Source organism: Spermophilus citellus (genome assembly GCF_964194105.1).
Source record: "Spermophilus citellus genome assembly, chromosome: 15".
In the NCBI taxonomy this organism is placed as follows: domain Eukaryota; kingdom Metazoa; phylum Chordata; class Mammalia; order Rodentia; family Sciuridae; genus Spermophilus; species Spermophilus citellus.
In genome coordinates, this window is record NC_138195.1 from 42,518,416 (window position 1) to 42,543,763 (window position 25,348).

The 25,348-nt window shown below is 37.4% G+C and overlaps 1 protein-coding gene across 3 annotated transcripts in view; it reads left to right on the top strand.

Moving 5' to 3' along the window:
* MYPN (myopalladin) overlaps positions 1–25,348 on the top strand; it is a 95,537-nt gene that overhangs the window by 47,672 nt on the left and 22,517 nt on the right. For all 3 annotated transcript variants that reach the window (XM_081267309.1, XM_081267307.1, XM_081267308.1), the window contains exons 7-12: positions 3,807–3,948; positions 6,257–6,280; positions 9,522–9,638; positions 11,111–11,483; positions 18,932–19,522; positions 20,704–20,842. In XM_081267309.1, the coding sequence (XP_081123435.1) occupies positions 3,807–3,948; positions 6,257–6,280; positions 9,522–9,638; positions 11,111–11,483; positions 18,932–19,522; positions 20,704–20,842 (1,386 nt within the window). The remainder of the gene's footprint in view (positions 1–3,806; positions 3,949–6,256; positions 6,281–9,521; positions 9,639–11,110; positions 11,484–18,931; positions 19,523–20,703; positions 20,843–25,348) is intronic.

Genomic DNA, 25,348 nt, shown 5'->3' on the forward strand with positions numbered 1-25,348 from the left:
AAGTGCTGTACACATACACTTGCATCATGTCCCAAGGTGCAAAAATATTGACTGGGTTTAAAAACAAATAAAATGATAAAGTGAACCTTGTAGCTGACATTTTTTAAAAAAATATATTCATATTTTTTAGTTTTAGGTGGACACAATATCTTTATTTTATTTTTATGTGGTGCTGAGAATCAAACCCAGTGCCTCATGCATGCTAGGTGAGCGCATTACCACTTGAGCCACATCCCCAGCCCCTAGCTGACATCTTTTAACCAATAAAGGAAATGCTCCTTCTCAAGAATGTCCCTAAATGCTATTTGTGGGAAGAGATCTACCAAGCAAAAATTGTGTCTTTTCAACTCACATTTATAGCATCTGGTACTGTGCTTGGCACAAAGCAGGCACATTGTAATATTTATTCTGTGGCAAAGAACTTCCATTTCAGTTAAGAAAGGATTCTTCTTTTTTTCAACATTTTGTGGCTTTAGAGCAGAAGGGAAAAAATTCAATGTCAAGTGACCATGCTTCTCAGGGTTTTGTGTTGTCAAGTTATTTGGAAGAATGTTCTCCCAAATGATCAGTATGATGATGACACACAAGACAGAGTTGCACTTTGGACATTGTTTACCTCTGTAGACCTTTGGTTTTGGGGCCTTTAGTCCAGATCCATAATTCCTAGTAAAGATTAACTTAATCTTTCCTAGGCCATTTCATTTGTCTTATTCATCTGTAGTGAGGTTAATATGACTGTGACTAAGCATGTACATATCCTATGTTTTAGTCTGTTTCCTGTTACTATAACAAAATACCTGAGGCTGGGTACTTATAAGAGGAAGAGTGTATTTAATTCACAGTTCTATAGGTTCAAGGGCATGACACTGGCATCAGCTTGACTCTAGTAAAAACCTCATGATGGATAGTATCACAATGATGGGTTTGAGAAGGAGAGAACACATGGCAAGAGGGAAGTCAGAGTGAGGGGAGGGGCCGGTAACAATTTCCCATCAGGCCCCACCTCTTAAACATCCCACCATCTCTTAACATCATCACACTGGGGACCAAGCTTTTAACAAATATACCTTTAATGGGAGCACTTGAACCATATCCAAAGCACATCATCTTTCCATTAGGAAATAGCCTAAGACCCACTATGACAAACAACTGACTTGGACCCTGATATATGCAATATGACCAGCCCCCCCCCTTTTTTTTTTTTTTTTTTGGTACCAGGGATTGAACACAGGGTTACTTAACCCCTGAGCCAGATTCCCAGCCCTGTTTTATATTTTATTTAGAGACAGGGTCTCACTGAGTTGCTTAGGGCATTGCTAAGTTGCTGAGGCTGGCTTTGAACTCACAATCCTCCTGCCTCAGCCTCCTAAACCTCTGGGATTACAGGCAGGCACCACAGTGCCCATCCTAGCTCCTTCTTAAGAGACTTTTCAGAAAGAACAATGTTCAGTGGTAACAACTATTACTGTCCTTATAATTACGGCTTTCATCAGCTTTCTCTAAGTGGCTTGTAAGAAGACCTTTGGCATCTTTTTTTACTGAGTATTGATTCACATTGGAACAAAATTTCACCTCCCATCATGGACATTAGTGGGTTTGTTCCATACACTGTAGCTCAAAGGTATCTTGGCTGGCCTCTCAAATAGAACAAAGGTCTTAGTTTTCAGTGACAAATGAATAATAACAACCAGCCAGTGTTGGTCTAAATCATAAGTAACACAATTTCGCAAGGAAGTCCTTTTTCAAGCAAGGCTTTAGTATATCCTCTGTAGATTGAGAGTTGGCTTACATATCCAAACTGCAAGCCATGTTGAACATATAGATTAACCTCATTTTGCTCACATCCATTTTGTAAATGTGTCATATTTCATTTAATCCCTTCTGTCACCACCTTTTGTACTGGGGGGATGGTTGGGAAGGGATGGTTTTTTAATGTGTTTGCTTTAAGATGGAATGAAAACTCCACTATGTATGAAATCCAGAGAAATGTCTGATACTGCTAAAGTTTTCCATAGGCCCCAAGGCTCCCATTTTAGCACAGAATTTGCTCAGAGGTCAAGGTGAAGGACATATTCACCTGTTTGCCAGGAGCAGCCAAGACCCATTGATGCTTCCAGCATTTCATTCTTGTCACTGGATGAGGTAGACAAAGAAAAAACAAATTTCCAATAAAATAGTTCTTTATTAATTCAGAAACCACCACCCTGTGCTAATTCCATCATGAATCACTTCAACAAGCAAATTTGGGGATGGGGGAGAGAAAAACACTAACGTTGAACTACAGTGCCCCCTGGCTGTCACAATATCAACATACACACACCCCTGAGGTAAAAGTGCGGTTAAAAGCTTGTGGTTCCTTACTTCTTACTCCCCACCCTTGTAGTCCTTAGACAAATGCTATAAATGTGAAAGGCCTTGCACAAAATATTCTAAGTTGTTCGAACAAAAGCTGTAAAAAACACCACAAATTATTTTTAATAGTGAATGACAAAAGGAAGAAGGAACTACTGACTTTCCCTTTCTCTTACGTAAGAGCCAATATTTCCTAAATGCAGGTTCAAAAATTGTAATAACAAAAATCCTTGCAGCCTTTGGTACTTACAGAACTTAGAGAAAGTTTAATCAGAATATTTCCATGTTTATAATCTTTAGGCCAAAATGGAAAATAAAAATATGCTCTCACACATGCCAAAGAAACATTTCATAATCAAACGGAATACCAACCACACCAAAGAAGGTGTGATTTTTAAGCTCACAAATCATAATGAATGAGGATGTAGTTCTGAAAGAAAAATGTGCATTCCATACTCCCATAGAGTCTAGAATCGACTTTACAATTACAGTATCAACTTTACAATTCAAAGTGAATTTTGTAAACCTTTTATCATGGAGGTGTCGAAAAGCATTTCACAGAATTACAACATATTTTACAATGACTCCATGTGTGACTATGATTATATAAAGGTTGTCATTGTCTATATGCCTCAATAGATCAGTGAGACTGTACTTGTTAAGACCACATAAGGAAAACAAAACAGCAAGATAAAAAGCAATTTCTAGAACAACAGAATGTAAACTAAACAAAGCCTGCAAGACAAATCAGTTACTTGGCCACAGAGCTGTCCCACATCCTGAACAACCACATTTCTTTGTGGAATAATACTTTACTTCTGTGTTGAATCACCTAGTATATATTAACCACAGATTTTTAAATTATTTTCATTATTGTTATTTCTTCTGAAAACCAAATTCTATATGGGTGTTTACAAACAGAAGTATTTTACTAAAAATTAGCTTCTTTACTCAAAATGTTTTGCAGGATATTTAATAGATTAACTTAGCACAGCAATAGCTGCAAAAGGAAAAATAGTGGGGAAAGAGCTTTATAGAGGTCAGTGGCTCCATATTAAAAAATAGACTCAAATGTACATCCACAGACTCAAAATTGTAGAAAATTTGGGAAAAAATCCAAATATAAAAGAGAGAGTGTCTTTTTTTTTTTTTTTTTTTTTTTTTTTTTTTGATACCAGGGATTGAACTCAGGGGCACTTGACCACTGAGTCATATCTCCAGACCTATTTTGTATTTTATTTAGAGACAGGGCGTCACTGAATTGTTTAGCACCTCACTTTTGCTGAAGCTGGCTTTGAACTCATGATCCTCCTGCCTCGGCTTTCCAAGCCACTGGGATTACAGGCATGTGCCACCACGTCCAGTGAGACAGTGTCTTTTTCTAAAATTCAACACTGAGACTACATTCCAAAGATATATTCTTTTTGGTTCTAACAATATTCTTCTCATTCTAGATGCTACAAAATTTGTCAGCCTCTGAGGGTCAGCTGGTTGTCTTTGAATGCAGAGTAAAAGGAGCTCCATCCCCCAAAGTTGAGTGGTACAGAGAAGGGACCTTGATAGAAGATTCTCCAGATTTTAGGATTTTACAGAAAAGTAAGTTGTTGCTGTAAAACTATTTTTCTGATAATTTATTTTTATAAATTGGTTATATGTTTATTTTTAAAGTTTTAGCAACTAATTAAAAATATACTAAAAAACTAAGTAAAAAAATCACCTATAATCATATTCCACAAGACTAAACTCTATTATTATTTGGGTGTATATTCCCCAAGAATTTTTTTCCCATGCATATCCTTTAAAATAAAACTGACATGCTCTTTTTTTTGGAAATGTATTTTTTTACTCAATATTTCATGGGCATATTTCTATGTTAATACAGAACTTTATTAGTCTCAAAAAATATCTATTTCATATTTAATCTCCTGTTGAAAATTTAAATTGTTACAATATTTTACTACTATAAACTAGGCTTCAATGATGCTAACAGCACAAATCTTTGTGATTATCCATAGTTGTTACTTTACAATAACTTTCTAGCACTGAATTGCTACTGTCAGTACATAGTTTTTAGGCTTTTATTATATGTATTGCCAAAATGCCATCTCAAAAAGTTGAGCTAAATTTAGACTGATTATACAATTGATCAGCCAAATTGAGACCCTTTGGGATGTGCAGGGACCCCAAGTATAAACTAGGTCTGTCCCAGACACATGTTGCCCTACCTAGCACAACCAGCAATGCAGGGAAATGCCTTTTGCCTCACATGTTCACCAACAATGGTTGCTAACCATTTTTTTAAATCTTCACTAATTTTATATGCCAAGTATAGGAACAGTTATTTTAATCTGCATATCATTAATCAGATATGGGAGGGTACTTTTTGTATTTATTTAGGTTTTTTATTTCTTTTATTTCATGTTGGGTTTTGATTCTTTTTATTGTAAGAAAGCTTTATATAGTCAAGTGGTTGATTCTTTTTTTTTTTTAATCACATACTTTTCAGCTTGTTTTCCAATGCTTTCTCTTTGATCCTTTGCAGTCCCAAAATAAGTTGCAACTTACTTGCTCCTTTGGTTAACTATACAGAACAATCTACTATAGAAAAAACTTGAGAAGGAAATTCGCTAAAATATTGGTAGTCTTTCTCTGAGCAGCAAGCCTAGGATCAATTATTTTGCTTCCACTTGCATTTTTGTGTTTTTCAGTTTTTCTGTGATGAACATGTATTACTTTTGTTTTTAGTTTTTAGGGGTTTTGTTTTTTTTAACGGAGAAAAGAACATACAAAACTTATTACATGCCTAAAGACATGGGAGTATTAGACTTCTCTTTATCTTTTTGATGAACAAAAATTATATAAACTAGTCATGGTGGTGCACATCTGTAATCCCAGTGGCTCTGGAGGCTGAGGAGGAGCATCACAAGTTCAAAGTTAAGCCTCAGCAATTTAGCAGGCTCTGAGCAACTCAGGGAGACTCTGTTTCAAAATAAGATATAAAAAAGGCTGGGGATTGGCTCAGTGGTTAAGCACCCCTGGGTTCAATCCCTGGTACCAAAAAATAAAATTATATAATTTATTTTATACAACATGATATTTGATATATGCATACATTGTGGAATGACTATACTGAGCTAACATGCATTACCTCACATCACCCCCTCCTTCTTTCATGGCTGAATTATTTGCTTTTTTTCTTAATCTGTTTCTTCCAATCTCAAAATGGTATTACTTTGATCAGTATGAAATATGAATAAGAACTACTCCAGGCTTTAGGAGTAATATCAGAAACAGTAATATATTCTAATACCATTTAAACTGAGAGGAAAAAAAAAACTCCAATAGTTCTATCCATGTAGAATATTCTAAGTTCAACAACAATTTATGGAGTGCCTGCAATTCTATAAACATTCACTGAACTCCAGTATCTGGTTCTACAGTGGGCATTTTCAGGTAGGCCAAGGAAATTTAAGATATAGAACCTGTTCTCAAGCATTCTATTATCTATTCTGAGGCTCTTGATCCTAGAAACCACAGAGCAAAATGTATATTCTACATTTTACATGATCTCAGTCTTCACGAGCTTTTTTTCAGGTAAGGCCGAACAAGCACCAATCAAAGCAAGTCATTTCAGAGTCCCAGCCAACTCAGGAACTTTTCCTTGCCAAAGGTTTATGTACCCCAGTGGACCCAGGTGTGTTCCAAGATGCAGCAACATCATTTAGATGCTCTCTTGCTGCCCTTTTCTGTCCCTATTGAGGTTGTGGGTGCTTAGGTCATCAACATCAATAGATTAACTTTATCTAATTACTCCTAAGTATGCAAGAGACTACTAAATACTACAGGAAACTTCTGATTTAAATTAAACAAATGCTCAGAATTTTTTTCTTTCTTTTTCTTTTAGAACCTCGATCCATGGCAGAACCAGGTAAAGATCATTACAACAGGGGCTGGGGATATAGCTCAGTTGGTAGAGTGCTTGCCTTGTATGCACAAGGCCCTGGGTTTGATCCCCAGCACCAAAAAACAAAACAAACAAAGATTATTGCAACTTTAATTTTTTAATATGTAATGAGTGATTTGATATAGATAAGAACATGTTGAAATTACACTGGTGTCAAGAGAAAGAGAAAATTAAAGTTTTAGTTTAAAAAGATCCAAATGATATAAAGAGAGCAACTAAGAACAGAACAGGAAGGAAGAGCATGAGGGAAAGACTACAGTAAACAAAGACGAATGGGGGGAGAGAAAGGGAGAGAGAAGGGAAAGCATATGGAAATGGTAGGAGACCTTCAATGATACATAAAATTATAAGAGGTTATGAGGGGCAAGGGGGAGAGAAAAAAAAGGGAGAGAATTGAATAACAGCAGAGGAGGTAGAGAGGGAAGATGGGAGGGGAGGGGAGGGGAGGGGGGATAGTAGGGGATAGGAAAGGTAGCAGAATACAACAGTCACTAATATGGCATTATGTAAAAATGTGAATATGTAACAGATGTGATTCTGCAATCTGTATTTGGGGTGAAAATGGGAGTTCAAAACCCAATTTGAGTCAAATGTATGAAAGATGATATATCATGAGCTATGTAATGTTTTAAATAATCAATAAAAAAAAGAAAAAAAGAAAAAAAAAAGATCCAAATGAATCCTAGCTATTATAAGAAAATATAATTTGCAAATTTTGAATATATATGCAATACCTGGTATTAATGCAGTGAGTTCTTGATTTTTTTAAATATTTTTTTTTAGTTGTAAATGGTCCTTTATTTTATTTATTTATTTGTTTGTTTATTTATTTATTTATTTATATGTGGTGCTGAGGATTGAACCATTCCAGGCAAGGCTCTACCACTGAGCCATAACCCCAGCCCTAGTTCTTGAGTTTTGAGGATTATTTCACAGGAATTATTTCCCCACCATCCTTGGCCTCCAATCATACCTTTCTTAAACTGGGCAGAGCAATTTTTCTGATACCAGATCAATTCCAGTTCCACAACCTATGTGCCTCAAATTTGATGCATCAAATTTTGAAATTTGCAGAGACGCAATAAAATGTTTAGTTTGATGCTATTATATTTAGTTGGGGGAATACTAGATGAGATAGATGAAAGTGACAGTAGGTGAAACTCTTACCACTAGAAAATACAAGTCATTCACAAATCAGGATGTGAACATCTGAGCACCCTCTCCATAACCACCTGGAAGAATCAGATTGTTTGTATCCCTGGGTGAGAAAGATGGTTTGGAATTCCATTATCATAATTCTTTTTTCTGACAACTGAATGGAAATGAATTTCACTCAAGAAGACCTTGAAATCCATGTTACTTGACCCTACACTAAGGTCTTAGAGATATTTGGCAAAGACAAGAAGTGGATTTACTTTTTTTTGCTTATAGTGGAGTGGTACTTTGCCCTTCAAAAATGTTCGGGCCTTTTGTAACAGGAAAGCAGGCAGCTAAAACTCAAACCTCGATTCTTTTGTTCTGATGAAGAGAAAATTTAAAGTCAGATAGCAAACATCATACAAGAGAACTTTATGGGAAGTGAAAATGAGGGGGAAATAAAGTAAAAGAAAAGTGAGGCTTAAGCAAAAACACTCTCAAGAGAGAGAATGGGCCGTCTCCAAGTAGAGAACAAAGGAGACAATACTGTCCCCAATTTTATTACCACTGTTTGATGTTTACCAGAAGTGGGGACCACCTTCTGTACTTTTTGACAATCAGGTGTTCATCTCCTTCTTCAGTGTGGGGGGGGGGGAGTTTTTTACTTTAGTTGGTCCTCTCCAGAACTGTCATGGTGGCCTTCCTATTTAGGTGGCTTCATTTACAAGTCAATCCCATGTTAATGTGGGCATGGTCCTTAGCTGGTCAGAAGTTACCTTAGTGCGAAAGGAATCTTCCTTCCCAGATAATTGGAGACACTGATAGCCATAATTCCTAGCTTTATGTCAACGTCAATGGACCCTGTCAAGAGTTAGTACCATTAATCCTTTTCTCTTGACATATTTCCCAATTAGCTCCTTTTGCTTCTATTTATTTTTTTACAAATTAACTACCACCCTTTGCTTTCTTGTCTACTTTGGAAGTAGTTTAAAGAAGAACCCTAAAGTAATTTAAAGAACACTTGTGACCTTGCCTGCATTTCACTGCTCATTGCTAGCTACTATCAAACCCCTTGATACTTCCGATCAGAGTGGGAGTTTTCATTAGGCAGTCAAATACACAAAATAGCTTCGGAATCACCCCCAAAATATACCCAAACAGGTCCTGCCCTTTTCAGTTCCATGACTGAAAACTCCCACATTGTATAATGCAAATATATTTGGAGACAGAACACAGGCAGAATATCAGGCAGGTATAGTGTCCTGTGAATAACTTTATAAGATCATTTTCTGAGAATGGATTGCTGAAAGATAAAGAGTGTGAATGTTTGGGAAAGGGAACAGAAAAGGCAGCATAGGCCAAGGGTTTAGAATAAGGTCTGAGAGTCACCAAAATCAAACTTTGCTTCTACATGATTTATGATTCTTTAGACAGCAAGTAAAGAAGACTTAAATAAAAACAGCTTAAACAATAATAAAAAAAGGTATTTTCTCACATAATAAGACTCCCTAAGAAATGGCAGTCCTGGTATTGATTACTTTAGCAGCTTGGAGATCATCAGAGGCCAAGCCTTTTTTCCATTTTGCATTCTGCCATCAGCAAAATATTCTCTTAGGCTGCTTCTACTCTTGGACCTAAGATGGCTGCCACAGTTCCAGGTATCACAACCACATGACAACATCCAGAGACAAAAACAGGAAATTGCACTAGCTTCTGTTCCCTTTAAAGGGCAAGGAAAACTTTCCCAGAAACTCTCTAGCAGATTTTCCATGACATCTCATTGACCAGATAGTGTCACATACTACCACTTAACAAGAATAGTTAGCATGACTGGTTTACCAATCATGATTTATCACCTGAGGTTAAGAGGAGCCAGCTTACCTTAAAGGTGCTGGGGATCAAACCTAGGGCCTCATGCATGCTAGACAAATGCTCTACCACTGAGCCAAGTCCCCAGCCCCTTTTTACTTGTATTGACTTTTGTAGAATCATCTAATTGATATTAGTAAATTCTGTAATTTCACTTTCATGATGAAATCAGTAATAATTCTGTTTTATTGACTTGTAGAGGAAATTTGCACTTTGGTCATTGCTGAAGTGTTTGCAGAAGACTCTGGCTGCTTCACATGTACTGCAAGCAATAAATATGGCACAGTGTCAAGCATTGCACAGCTGGACGTGAGAGGTAAGGCTTCTTAAGTGCCAGAACAGTTTAGACTGAGTTGGAGTGTGAGTGTGCAGAGTTTGTCATACTTCCTTAGTGTTTCACATATGAATCAAAAAAAGAATTTAATTAAGAAAAATGTTCTTGAATCATGTCCAATATTCAATTTCTTATTGTATTTAAAGCCACCACCTGTACCACCTCAGTTATTCAGCTATTGCTTTCATACTTCATAAGAAAACCTCTCCTTAGGGTTTTTTTGTTTGTGTTTGTTTTGTTTTGCTGTGCTGGGGATCAAACGTAGGGACTTGTGTATGGTACGCAAACTCTCCATCACTGAACTACATCCTCAGCCTTCCTTGGTGTTATATGAATGACTAGACACCTAAATTTTTATTTATTTATTTATTTTTATGTGATGCTCAGGTTCAAACCCACGGCCTCACGCGTGTGAGGCAAGCATTCTACTAGTGAGCTACAACCCCAGCCCTAAATCTTTTTTTTTTTTCATCAGGGATTAAACTAATGGGCGTTTAACCACTGAGCTATATATCCCCAACACTTTTTTTTTTTAATTATTGGTTGTTCACAACATTACAAAGCTCTTGACATATCATATTTCATACATTAGATTGAAGTGGGTTATGAACCCCCAATTTTACCCCAAATGCAGATTGCAGAATCACATCGGTTACACATCCACAATTTTACATAATGCCCTATTAGTAATTGTTGTATTCTGCAACCTTTCCTATCCCCTACTATCCCCCCTCCCCTCCCCTCCCATCTTCTCTCTCTACCCCATCTACTGTAATTCATTTCTCTCCTTGTTTATTTTCCTATTCCCCTCACAACCTCTTATATGTAATTTTGTATAGCAATGAGGGTCTCCCTTCATTTCCATGCAATTTCCCTTTTCTCTCCCTTTCCCTCCCATCTCATGTCTCTGTTTAATGTTACTCTTTTCTTCCTACTCTTCCTCCCCAACACTTTTTGAATTTTGAGACAGGGTCTCGCAAAATTGCTTAGGGCCTCACTGAGTTGCTGAGGCTGGCTCTGAACTTTTGATCCTCCTGCTTCAGCCTCCTGAGCCACTGGAATTACAGGTGCATGTGCACCACCATGCCTGTCTTAAACACCCAAATTTCTTTCCAAAAAAATGCTTATTTTTCATTTTGTTTTGTTGGCTTTTTGTTTTTGTTTTTAGTGGTGCTGGGGATCAAACCCAGGGCCTATAGACTACTAAGTATGTGCTCTACTACTAAGCAATATCCACAGCTAAGTACATACATTTTAAATTTATTATTTTCCTGCATCCTCACCTTTCTTTAACACCCCAGATTCTGCTGTGTTTTTGTCAAACATTTTTCCATTGTACACTTACCTGGTTTGATTACTGTCCCTTTTGTACATGTGCCCCAACCTGAAGTTACAATCCCATTCAACCTTGTTGGGTAAAGCTAACAATTCAGGTCATGTGATTGTCCTTTCAGGAAATGAAGACCTCAGCAATAATGGGTCTCTTCACCCCGCCAGCTCCACCACCAACCTGGCTGTTCTTGATCAACAGCCATCCCCACCCAACCCAGAGCCTCCTTCTGTGGAACAGGCCCCCAAGCCCAAACTAGAAGGGGTTCTGGTGAATCATAATGAACCCCGGTCCAGCTCCAGGATTGGGCTCCGTGTACACTTCAACCTGCCTGAAGATGACAAAGGAAGCGAAGCATCCTCTGAGGGTGGAGTTGCAACCACCAACCAGACCAGGCCCAATTCCTTCCCGGAGAGATTCAACGGACAGGCCACAAAAATCCCAGAGCCTTCCTCACCTGTCAAAGAGCCCCCTCCAGTTCTGGCCAAACCCAAACTGTAAGTAAAAAAATTAGAATGAATAACCAAGAGTATCTGTGAGTCTTTGTTGAGTCTGATCTTCTTAAAAATGATGGATTTGGGGCTGGAGTTGGGGCTCAGTGGTAGAGTGCTTGCCTGACATATGAGGCACTGGGTTTCTATTCTCAGCACCACATGTAAATAAATAAGTAGAATAAAGGTCATGAACAACTAATATATATATAAATTTTTTTAAATGATGGATTTGGAAAAGGGAATTATCAAACAAGAAAATATGCATCAAGTGCATTGTAAAAGTACATCCTTGCGGTGGTGCACACTTATAATCCTAGTGGCTCAGGAGGCTGAGACAAGAGAATCTCAAGTTCAAAGCCAGCCTCAGCAACGTAGAGGCAATAAGCAACTCAGTGAGACCCTGTCTCTAATTAAATATAAAATAGGGCTGGGGATGTGGCTCAGTGACCGAGTATCCCTGAATTCAGTCCCCAGTACCCCAAAAAAAGTATATCCTTACATCACTGTGGATTTACTTTCACTATCATCCATATTATTAATGTTCTACCTCAAAACACTGTTCAGAAAGACACTTGTCTAAGGTCAGAGTTCTCTGGGTAAATGTCTATACTCTTATTTATTTATTTTTCAGTACTGGAGGTTGAACCCACAGGTGTTCTATCATTGAGCTATATCCCTTTTTGTTTTGTTTTGAGACAGAGTCTCACTCAGTTGCTGAGGCTGGCTTCCAACTTGTGATCCTCTTAAATTGCTAAGATTAGAGGCGTGCACCACCACACCCTATTTGTGCTCTTTTTCTAAAGCCCTTTCTTCTGTCTAGTAACATTGATAGTCTGTGATTTCAACCTTGTGTTTCCCATTTCTGCTTCAATTTAAGCTTTTGTAGTGATTATGGAAAGCTATTTAGTTTTTTTTAGATAGTTCTTTGCTATTGCTGGATACACTATATTAATTACAGTAGGTTTTATATAAATATCACTGGATGAAAGAAGTGATGGTTTTGTGATTCAACCCAGAAACTGTGGTTGTACCATAACTCTCTAGAGAACCTCTGTCAGAGCTGTGTGGCAATGTTTGATGATCATCCAAACCAAAGCAAATACAAAGAATAGCTGGGTGCAGTGGTGCACTCCTGTAATCCCAGAGGCTTGGGAGGCTGAGGCAGGAGGATTGAGAGTTCAAAGCCAGCCTCAGCAAGGAAAAGACACTATGCCAACTCAGTGAGACTCCGTCTCTAAAAAAATAAAAATAAAAAATAAAAATAAAACAGGGCTGGGATGTGGCTCAGTGGTCCAGTGCCCCTGAGTTTAATCTCAAGTACCATTAAAAAAGAAAAAATACAAAGCATGATACTAGTATGTTCAGTTTCATCTACACAACAAAATGATAGAAATTATGTTTATAATTCCACAAAACTTTTTAAGTATCAACAAGAACATCTACAGCAATAGTGTTCCCACTATGAATTGCTCACTACTAACCATGAAATGTTCATGGGACACAAGTCATGCTGTTTAGTTTTGTTACTGAACCAGGCAGGCCCATGTTGCCCACCACACAGCATGCCAATCACTGAAACCAAGAGTTTTGCAAAAGAGAGTTCATTCATGAGGTGTGCAGATGCGAGATCAAGTCTAAATCTGCCTCCCTAAAAATAAAGTTTGGGGATGTTTATTGGCTGAGACGTGGGGAAGGGTGATCAGATCAAAATTCATCAACTGTAGGGGCTGTGGGTTTGGCTCAGTGGTAAAGTGCTTGCCTAGCATATGCAGGGCTCTGTGTTATACCCAGCAATGCAAAAATAAAAATAAAAATAAAAAGGAGAGAGACAAATGTCATCAACTGTTACCATCATGAGAAACAAGTAACTAAGAGCAGGTGAAGGCTAGAAGGTTTATTCAGGAACTAAGAGAGAAGATTTATTTAGATCATCCCTCTGTTTCAGTTCTATATTCTTAACACATAAGGCAAAATTCTGGGCATAAAATTCAATTTTATAAAATGTGTCTAAGCAAGTCACTTCCACAAATGTCTCAGTGCCCTCAAAGTTCTGCCAGTCTCAGGAAGCAAAAATCCACTTAAAGTAAAAAGAAGGGAGGAGATTATTGAAGGGATATAGACAGGAACAGAAAACAAAACTCTCCCTGCAAAAGAACTGGAGAGCTGGGAGCTAGGCCTCCTGGCCTTGACTCACTGAAGCTCATCCAGCTGACTCACCTTCTGTCTGGGTGTCTCTTTGTTTTTCTTTACATATCTGCTCTATTCTTCAACATTTGCAGACTTATCAATTCTTTTGTGACCCATCATGACTAAGTTCCCCCTCTCTAACATGATCTGTGCCAAATACCACACCTGATTTACTTGTTCTCAGCAGCTTGATTCCAAATTCTAATTGGTCCAGACTGGTCAGGTGACCACCCCAACCTAGCTGTGCAGAGGATTTGTTTGGAAGGAAGAAAAGTTACATGGGTCAGATCAGGAGCCATGTATGGAAGTACTCAAAGGAGGGAGTTGGGGGAATAGGTAACCCCAAACAACATCCTTGGGGATTGCCTTTGTAGGGATTTCTTTTACCCAGGGACTATGTTAGGGGCTATTAGGTATGTTGGTTAGGGTTAAATGGAGCTTCATATTACAGAAAGCCAAAATAAACACATGAGGGTTTATTTTCTCTCACAAAAAAAGGAAGTAAATAAGGCATTCTGGGGCTGTTTTGGTAGTTACATGGTCATAAAGAACCCAGTGTCCACCAGTCATGGAGCACTACTTATAATCCCAATGACTCTAAGTCTGAGGCAAGAGGATTGCAAGTTCAAGGGCAATTTAGTGAGAAACTGTCTCTAAATAAAAAAAAATAAAAGAGCAGGGGGTGTATCACAGTGTTGGAACTCTCCTAGGTTCAATTCCCAGAACATATACAGGGGGGAAAAATCTCCTATCTTTCCCATCTGCTATCTCCAATGATGGCTTCTCTAGGGACCTTCTGTAGTCCAAGATAGCTGATGATCATCTAGTCATCATGTTTGCATTTCAGGTAGCAGGAAGAGTGAATGGGCAAAAGTCACGTTCTTTTTTTTTTTCTTTTTTTAGTTGTAGATGGACACAATACCTTAAATGAATGAATTAATTAATTTTTATGTGGTGTTGAGGATTGAACCCAGTGCCTCACATGTGCTAAGCAAGAGCTTTACCATTGAGCTACAACCCCAGCCCAGGAGTCACATTCTTAATGTCAGAAGCCCTTTTAAGGAATCTTTTTAGAGGTGTCATCAAAAATTTTCTGCTTTTATCTCATTGGCCAAAATTTAGGCATATGGTATAATAATTGCAAAGTTAGCTGCACATACTGCCACCATGAATAAAATCAGGTTCTTTATGAAGGGGAGAATTAAGTAGACATATGAAATTTCTAATTAGTTAAAAAAATTCTTTCTGTTAATTTATGTAGTGGTACCCTCTAAAAATATAGTCTTAAGCTCTATATACTTCCTTGGTATTTCTTGATTTCCTTAAGTCTTCTCTTAATTGTGTGTACATATTTTACACTAGTATAAGTGTGAATGTATATGTATGTATCTTCACACATACACATACACACCTTTTATAAATCCATATGCCTATAACTTTTCTTGCCAGTTTTTTAAAAATTGCCTCAGAATAATTGCACATATTTATGGGATAAAGTGTGATATTTCAATACACGAATATAATGTATACTGATCGAATAAGGTAATTAGTATATCCATCACCTCAAAAATTTGTCATTTCATTGTGTTGGAATTTCTCTTACTAATTTTAATCCCACTGGTTTTAACCTCACAAGTTTTGCATTAAAAATATATACTCATTCTTCTCAAGGATATAGTGTTTTGCTTATTCCTTCAGTTTGTCATTCATATGGAAAATAGAGATAATGTCAATTTTAAAACTGCCCCAGGAATGGAGGCTGTCATTCTTAAACACCATATCACCAAAGCCTAGATAAGTCTGACTTTGAAATTTTCTACTTGAATATCAAGCTGTTCAAAGCAGTGATTTTTCATCCTACTTACACTCTAGAATAAAATGTGGAGGTTTTTTTTTTTTAAATTATGCTTTCCATCTCAATTGAACCAGAATCTCTCCGTGGATTATTTTAATGTGCAACCAATTTGGAAACCATTTGTTAGAATTAGAGAAATGACCTGAATTGCTACCTTCCATACCCAGGAAACAAAACAATTGTTAACATTTAAAATGTAAAATGTCAGACAAAAGTCAGGATATACTGGGAAAGCCTATGCTTTGGGGACAAGTGTTTCTGTGTAACATTGGTTCTGAGTCCTGGATGCATATAAGATCACCTATGACCTTACAGTAAGAGCATTACTCTGAATTGGACACGGCAGGCCTAGAGTTCGTGTTTTAACCAGCCCTACAGGATATACTAAGTCTGGCTGAACTTTAAGAACAACTGACTTACATTCACAAAAGATAATAATAACTGGACCTGGATCCCTTCCCATTCCAATTAACTCTCTGGGTATTGGTGCCTAAATCAGTGAGGTTTGTTTATATTTTACAGTTTCCAGGTGATATAATGTGCTACCAGTCAGTGAGCACCTCAAAAACCATAGCCCATCTACTTATATTACTCAGTGATGTCCTTGGAAATGTTTAAAAACTGACAGGGTGAGAAATCCATAATGTTTAGCACTTGCCAATTTCCTTCCACCATTGCAGATTTCAAATTACAAAAGAAGGACACTGAATCAGTAGTTCGGAGGAGATGCACTCTAGTTGTCTTTCTGAGCCAGAAAGAGCTAACTCTAGAACACACTGCCCAACATTGATGCCAAAAAGGCTTTCAAAAGTACTTAATACTCAAGTTTGTTGTGTTATGATTATGTGACATTTTATCTCAAAATTTCAAAATTCCTACTGTGCATGGTGGTGTACAACTGTAATCCCAGTAACTCGGGGGAATGAGCCAGGAGGACTGCAAGTTTGAGACCAGCCTCAGCAACTTAGTGAGGCCCTAAGCAACCTATCAAGAAATATTATTTAAAAAAAAATAATAAGGGCTCAGTGATAAATGACCTCTGGGTTAAATCTCCAGTGCCAAAAACAATTTTTTTTCAAAATCCCTAATAAATTCTTTCATATCCTTATCATTCTGAAACACATATGTTCATTCTTACAAATTTTGAAAGTTGACTTTTATAGTCACACATACACACACACACACACACACACACACAGAGCCATCACTTCTCACAACAATACTGAGATATTATTACTATTTTACTTATAAGGGACTCTGGATCAGAAAAGTCCTGAGACTACCCAAAGTCACACACATAATAGGGATTGAGTCAGAATTAGGACTCAATATGTCTTTCTATCCATCTATTTAAACTAAGTAAGAGAAGAGAGTTGATAAATATATGGCAAGAAAGCCTTAGTATAAACCTGATATCAGAAATCTGCATAGCAACTAGAAATGAGCAGCTGAATTTATAGCAATTTATTGGCAGGGTGTTACTTGGCACAAGAGGAATCACTCAGGATTTTTGAACTAGTATGTATGGTAATTCATCTTCTCTTCTTTCACTCTTTCATTGCATTTTGCGCCTTCGTTAGGAAATGACAGATTCCAGATGTTATTTGTAAATAATCACTGGTTATTATATGTCAGCATTGGATGGATGGATGTCCCACTAGATTTGTCAGTACTCAAAAGCTCTCAGGCATATTTATATCTTCAACCTAGCAAGGTAGACACTCAGAAGACTCAATGAAAGTTTTTGAGCTGGGTGCTGTGGTACACACCTGTAATCCCACTGGCTCAGAAGGCTGAGGCAGGAGGATTGCAAGTTCAAAGCCAGCCTCAGCAACTTAGCTAGACCCTAAGCAACTTAGTGAGACCCTTTCTCTGAAAAAATAAAATAAAATGGCTGTGGATGTGGCTCAGTGGTTAAGGTTCAAACCCTGGTACCAAAAAACAAACAAACAAACAAAAAAAGATTGGAATCAATTCCTTGTCCTGATATAATGAATAAGCTAATTCAAACAGCTGTTTAAAGACCTCTCTGAAATAAGATGAGGTTCTTTCAATGAAAAAAAAAAAAAAACTTTTGAAAGACATAGTCTCAACTGAATTCTTTCAGAATCTCAATCAAAATAATTTGACCCTAAATCCTATGTATCATTTTATTTAAGGTTTGTGAACCTCTCTAACCCAATAAGGTCCACTGAACAGTAGAGGCTAACAGGCCATTTAAATTCTTACTTGTAGGAGAAAACTGGATCTTAGCTTTTATTCAATGGGAAATAAAGAAAAATAAGAGCAATTCAATACCAAATGACTTCCTGGCCTCTCCTTATCATCCTTTCCTCACCTAAGATAATTATTCATGCATTACCTTTGCAATTCTTATAACCATACTACAATATTTCTGCAATGTCATCAGATTAAAATTTACTTAGACTACAAACATGTTCTGAAAACCACGTAACACTTTATTCTACAGCAATCACAATATGACCTGCCAAATATGAGATCCATTAAAAATTAGAAGGTTTTTTTATACTTTCATATCATCAGAAAAGTCAATACCAGCAGAAATGATGTTTACTGTTAATATTTTTCAGAGGAAAATACAACAGAGGTATTTCTGCTTCTTTTGATTGCTTAATTTTTCAATTATGAAGCAATGAAAAGGTTTAATTAAATTTTAATTATACTACTCTCTTGGCTTAAGAACTCACTTATAATATGAGGGAGAGGGGGAGGAAGCAGAGAAAGTTACTGTGCCAAGGAACCAATGCTCTTGAATTCTTAGTTTTATTTAAAACAAAGAGTTTTTTTTCATAGATGAGCAAAGGATTACTCAATTTGTAGCACTCCACAGCAGTAATGAAAATAGAACTCAGTCTTTATTTTGTGAAGTCACCCTTTCCACCTATGATATATTGGAAATGTTAATGAAAAGAAGGAAAAAAGGTGTTAAACTCCAAAAAATTTAAGAAAAATCAAGATGTGAGGGTTGTAGCTCAATGGTGAAGTGTGTGCTTGGCATGCACAGGCCTTGAAAGAAAAGTGATTAATACAGCATATTGTCTCAGAGAAATCAGCCCTTGCAGGAACTCACACCTGTGCATAGCTCAGCGCCTATCCAAGGTTGGGATAGTAAGGAACATTGTCTCTCTCTCTCTCTCTCTTTTCTAATTTATAGACATTCTATGTTGCACAACTCCAGGGTCACAGCACAAAGAATACAATGTGCCATAAAGCCCTTAGAGGAAGAAGGAAAGACAAACTCACCAGTAATTGATGAGCTGATTTCTTGCTGCTCTGGTTGTGGGTTCATAATCAGCATCAGGATATAAACAGTCCATATACATTTTCTGAAGGGTGAGGCTGATGGTAATGCTTCTCTCCTCTCTCTCCACTCTTGTTTTGTGTGCAGTGATTCCACTCAGTTACAACAACTTCATAACCAAGTTCTACTAGAACAACAACATTTGCAAAACCCATCTCCTTCATCGCCTAAAGAGTTTCCTTTCAACATGAGTGTTTTGAACTCCGTGGCTCCCCCGGCAGTGACCACCTCCAGCAAGCAGGTGAAGGCCCCTCCATCACAGACATTCAGCTTGGCCAGGCCGAAGCATTTCTTCCCCTCTTCGAATACCACAGCAACCACTGTGTCCCCATCCAGCTCTCCAGTGTTCACCTTCAGCAGCACTTCCCAACCCATTCAGAGGACAGTGAGCAAAGAAAGCCTCTTACTTTCTCACCCCTCTGTGCAAACCAAATCTCCAGGCTCCATTTCCATCTCAAATGAGCCACCCCCTCCAGGTCCAGCAGAGCCAGCACCACCACCACTTGTGTTTTCCATCCCTAGTGGAAACCAGTTTCAGCCTCACTGTGTGTCACCAACTCCTGTCTCTCCCACCAACCGGATTCAGAACCCAGTGGCTTTCCTCAGCTCTGTTCTGCCATCTCTCCCTGTCATCCCACCCACCAATGCCATGGGACTACCTAAAAGTGCACCATCCACGTAAGTGTCATTAAAGTTTTTTGATGGAAGAGTTGCCAGTTAAGTGGGAACCTATGCCTAGAATAGCCTGGTCTGGAGCAAGAGTCTTGTTTAGTGGATTCCTAGATAAATCCTCTCTGTTAGACAAAAAATGGGTTTCAAGGACCTTGAACACAGAGCATGATTGCTTTGAATGATTTTTTTAATTCTATAATCACAATTAAATCTTTATTTTTTCTATAGATCAAGTCTAAACATTTTCAAAAGCAGTAAATTATATTGGCACGTTATTATTTTGTAAACATTATTCACCGAGTCAAAAGATTTAGGTCTTATTAAGTATTTCCCTGTGTCTCTAAACATGTCTCACTTGAAGGATATGTTTCCCACCTCAAGTTGAAGCTGGAAATGTGTGATTATACCGTGTTTATGGGATGTCTTTTCCATTCTGTCATTCAGGCACCCAGGACCCCTCCATTTCCCAGGTCTTTAAGAGTCTTCTTCATTTGGTTGGTGGAAAGAGAAAGAGGGAAGATAGCACACAGGAGAAGTTGGAACACATAGCCGAGAAGTTTACATCCCTTCTGTCAGGCCTATTAGCTATACCTCTGTCGGCATGTCTGTCTAATTACAAGGAGCCTGGAGATGTATTTGTTTTGTGCCAAAGAAGAGGATGTGAATGCTGGCAGGCACTAGCAGTTTCTGACACTGACTCCAAAGTAAAATAGAAATTCAGAGGGCTCCACAAGAAATTTATTTAAAAAGAATTAAATGACTTCCATATTTGGAAATCAGAAAATTTGACTAACATAGGTCAGAAAACACATATTTCTTCCATCCACAAGAAAAAAATAATGTAATAATAACAAAGAAACAAAATGACTTAGGAAAATTATTTAACAATGAAACTAGCAAACTCAGTGGGAAATAGAATCCTACAAATTGGTTGTGTTCTAAAAGTAAAGCAAATTATAATCCTTGTGATTATAAGGAATTAATAAGGTTTACAAAAAAGAAAAACTTCAACTTGAGCTTTGAATGATTTTTAATAACTAAAAATTTTTAAAAATATCTCTAGAAACAGATTCTCTGTATAGTGCTTAATCCCACAAGTGCCTAATAACTACTGGTATCTGATTTCTAGGCCTTTGTACAATGCTTCATGCTCTTCATGATGTGTTCTGTGTGAATTTATTTTATAGGCCCTCCCAGGGATTAATGAAAAAAAATACAAAGTCTCCTCAACCAATGAGTGATGATTACATTCGTGAAGCTAAGAATGCAGTGATTCTAGACTTGGGGAAAAAAATGAGTTTCAGCGATGTCAGATCAAACCAGCAGGTAAGATTGTTGGATTCTGGTAGTTTGAATGGAATTTTATTGTAAGGAATGTAATTTTATTTAATTCAGTCCTTGCATACTTAGGTCATCTGACCTCAGTGAAGTTGATGCTACAGCTTAGGTGGTAGAACACAAGCTAAGACTCACACAGGAAGCTCACGTGCAGGAATCTGCAGTTCTTGATTACCCCATTGTTAATTCATTTTACATGTTCATGTGTTTGCCTAGGATAGAATATACAGTAGTCTCTCCTAATCTGCAGGAGATACTGTCCAAAATGCTCTGTGGATGCTGAAACTGCAGACAGTATCCATCCCCACATATACTGTTTTTTCCTATATGTGCATAGCTATAATAATGTTTAAATTGGGGGGGGGGGGTACTAGGGATTGAACTCAGGGAAACTTGACCACTGGGCCACATCCTCAGCCCTATTTTGAATTTTATTTAGAGACGGGGTTCACTGAGTTGCTTAGCACCTCACTTTTGCTGAGGCTGGCTTTGAACTCACAATCCTCCTGCCTCAGCCTCCTGAGCCACTGGGATCATAGGCATGCACTATCTATCGCACTGGGCAACAATATTTAATTTTAAAATTAGACTCAGTAAGAGATCAACAACAATAACTAATAATAAAATAAAATGAACTGGATATGGTAGTACACACCCGTAATCCTAGGGATCAGGAGGCTGAGGACAGAGGATTCAAGTTTGAGGACAGTCTGGGAAATTTAGTGAGACCCTGTCTGAAAATGAAATGAAAGGGACTAAGGATGAAACGCAGTAGTAAAGTGCCCCTGGATTCCATCTCCAGTACTGCAGTAAAAAGATGATTATAATAACATACTGTTATAAAATGTATTTAAAACTTTTAAATTTAATTCTGGGGAATTTTTGACTTAATATTTTTGGAACCCGATGACTGCAGGAAACTGAAACTGTGAAAAGCAAAGTCATGCATAAGAGGGAACTACAATATTCAAGAAGCAGGGAGAGTGTCTGTTGTCTATTCCAGCAATCCTCAGCTCAGCTTAGATAAACACCATAACATCTGAGATATATTGATATCTGTGTCTTGTTGAGACTTTTAGGAACTTTGAGTTTTAAACTTTCACTTGACATCCTTCAACTTATGTACCCTGAGGTGTGACCACAAGTTCCTCTCAGTTTTTGTATTGAAACAGCCATCAGGCAACATCCTGTTTCACCAAAGAGAAAAGGAAAGCCTGTGAGCATCATGCAAACAGAAGAAAGATACATTATGTGGTTATTTGTGGTTTTGATAATCAAGTGGTTAATATTTAATGCAGGCTTGCATTTCAACTCTTGGTTTATTCCCCAAGATGAGAACTATTAAATCTATTTTGAAATATAACAAAATTTCAGTCAAAACAATATGCCAAATATTGCAGAATTTGTTCCATAAGGGGCAAATTAGAAACAAAGCTCCAGATTTTCCTGACCACACGCTGTTTTCTTTGGTGTTTCTCTTACTTCCAATGGAGTCATAGATATGCAATATTTTGCTATTGTGTTATACATTAGGCAACTTAACTGAGCAGAATCTTTTGAAAATATGCTACTTAAAACCTTTTAAATTTTTATTTTTATTTATTTATTTATTTATTTATTTATTTATTTATTTATTTATTTATTTATTTTTGGTACTAGAGATTGAATCCAGGGGCACTTAACCACTGAGCTACATCCCCAGCCCTTTTATTTATGTATTTATTTATTTATTTATTTTAAAATATTTTTTAGTTGTCAAGGGACCTTTATTTTATTTATTTCTATGTGGTGCTAAGACTCAAACCCAGTGCTTCACCATTGAACCACAACCCGAGTCCCTAGCTCTTTCATTTTTTGAGTCAGAGTCTCACTAAATTGCTTAGGGCCTAGTTAAGTTGCTGAGGCTAGCCTGGAACTTGGTATCCTTCTGCCTCAGTCTCCTGAGACACAGGGATTACAGACACGTGCCACCCCACCCAGCTTAATTTCTGATTTTTAAATTACTGAACTGAAGTAGACTATTTAAATTTCTCTAAATACCTTTCTCATATATTATTTCTGCAAATGCCAAATCAGCTATTCTTCCCTTCCATCCCCTAAGTAAGAAACTGAAACAGTCGTCAAGTGGTTAGTTAGTGGTGGAACTAGAACTAGATCCCTGTTTTCCTGGAGACTTATCATTTTCCTTGAAATGCAACAACAGCCTTTTTCAGTTTGATGACAATTACTTTCAAGTCCCACAAATGTTGCTCTGTCAAGCACAGATTTGTTTTCCTATGATGCTGTCATCACATTTGTGGTTGTTAATCCTTCTAGGTGTCATTGAAATAAGAGCTGTGTTCAGCCTATATATTTTACAAGACAGAGAGAGATCAATTAGAATCCTGTAAAAATGACACCAGCTCACACATCAGCTGTTTGATTTTACTTTTTTAGTTTCTCTGTAGGTAAATCCAGGCGAATCCATTGCCCAACTCCCAGGAAAGTAGGATGTTTCTCTTAACTACCTGAGATGTGAGAACATGTAAACATGATCTTCCACAAGTTGAATACCAAAGACCCAGAAGAACTCTCTCTTAAACCTCACTGTGAACTAACTTCAGGGTCCACAGCAAGAACTAGGAAGTCCCTGAAAGCCTCTCAGTCCTCTCTATCTAATTGTCTCTGATATACACATCAATCTTCTTCTGAGAATCATTATCCTGGGAATTATGATCACTTCATTACAGAATTGGTTTTAGACTTCATTCTATACTGTGGACAATGAAAGCCAAGCTATATAAATGAAATTTATGAAACTAAGAAGCTATGTGAGATAGAATGTTTGCATTATGTTGACAGATGTCAATCCTGAGAAAGTTTGAAGAAATTAAATGATGACCATATTATGGTATTGTTTTGTGCATTGCTGCCTTAGGAAATGATGATGAAAATGTCATGGAGAATTGTTAAGGTTAAGAAAGTTAACTTAGAAAAGTGTAAGAACATGGATGATTGGAGAACAATCATAAAGAAATATGTGAATTAATAGCTATTTACACTTGCAGTCTGGGGACAAAGGAGTCAATCTGTTTTCTCACTTTCCTATTATATGGGTGGTGGTGAACAAATGATTGCTTTAGAAGAATATGCATTTGTTTTTGCTTTATTTTACTTTGAAAACTTTTAGGTTGAGATAGCTGGCTTCTCTTGTCCTTTTAACATAACAAGTGAATAATAATAATTATTCTAGAATGTACTGTGGTCTAGCATTACCACATTGTGCTGAGCATGAAAATAAATCAGAAGTCCTTGCATGATGAATGTCACTCACTATAAACAATCTCCTCCCCTTTCTTTGATATATCCACCACTTTTCTTTGATATATCCACAAAAGTATTTCTCTTTTGTTACATTTCAGAGTCTGCCTGCTCTCATTTTACATCATCTTTCCAATTAACAATTAACATTTGCCATTGATTCTTAGAACTTTGTGAAATATAATGGTGTCATCCTTTTAGGTGTTCATATTTACTAAAATTTTTAGCTTTCTAAACTGACAACCAAGTGTCTTTGTGCAATGGGTAAGCCAAGAGAGGGGTGCCCTGATTTCTTTTTAGGCTGGATCATTTCTTCCTTTTGGGTAGCATTCATCACTAGTGGATCTTGATTGGCCAGCCACCAGTTAAATCTAAGTAGTTTAAGTTAATGTGGGGAATCTTAGAGGTCAAAGAAACCCAGGATTACAAAATGGAATGGAGCCTTCATGACCAGTGATTTTAATTCACTCATGACTCAGCATGATGTTCTGCAACCAGCAAATACCATTGATTGTTCATTTCTAAATTTTTGCCCACCCCCCTCATCTAATGTTATATTTCAACTTTCAGCTTTCTTCTCTGGCCTCATTTCTCTGGAAACCATCTCATCTCTTTATTCTGTTCCCCGCACCCCTACCCGTTTCATTAATGCTTCTTTAGAAACTGTCTGTAATTCCCAGATACTGCCCTGGAGGATGGGGGAGGGGAGGGTAAGTATCTTGATGCTTATTCTGGCTTTTTGCTCCTCTGATCTCTTTCTTCTCTAAGCTGCTCTGTCTTTTCCTCTATTTAAATCTTACCTCTTTCATCTCTTATGGTGAATTCTTTATGGCAATCCTCTTTTGTGAGCAAATAGTCATGACATCCATTCCGTTTCTAATAAGAATTATTATATAGTGGCCTTCTGGAACATACTGTAAGGCCATTGGCATTGTAGAAGTCTGGCTGCTGGGACAGTGTCCACATGTCCTCTGCCATGGGCTCATCCAGGAGGCACCAGTTATGAGCTCCCTGGGTGCTGTGATTAGGGGTTGTCTTGTCCATTGTTACATCCCTGTTAAGCCTGGCACAGAATAAGTATTCAGTGGGTATTTGCTGAATTAACCCACAACTATGAGATTCTCATTAGTTTCAGGTAAGATATGAAACCTTTAACCAAATAGAAAAGTTTGGGTTTATTGCATAACAATGGAA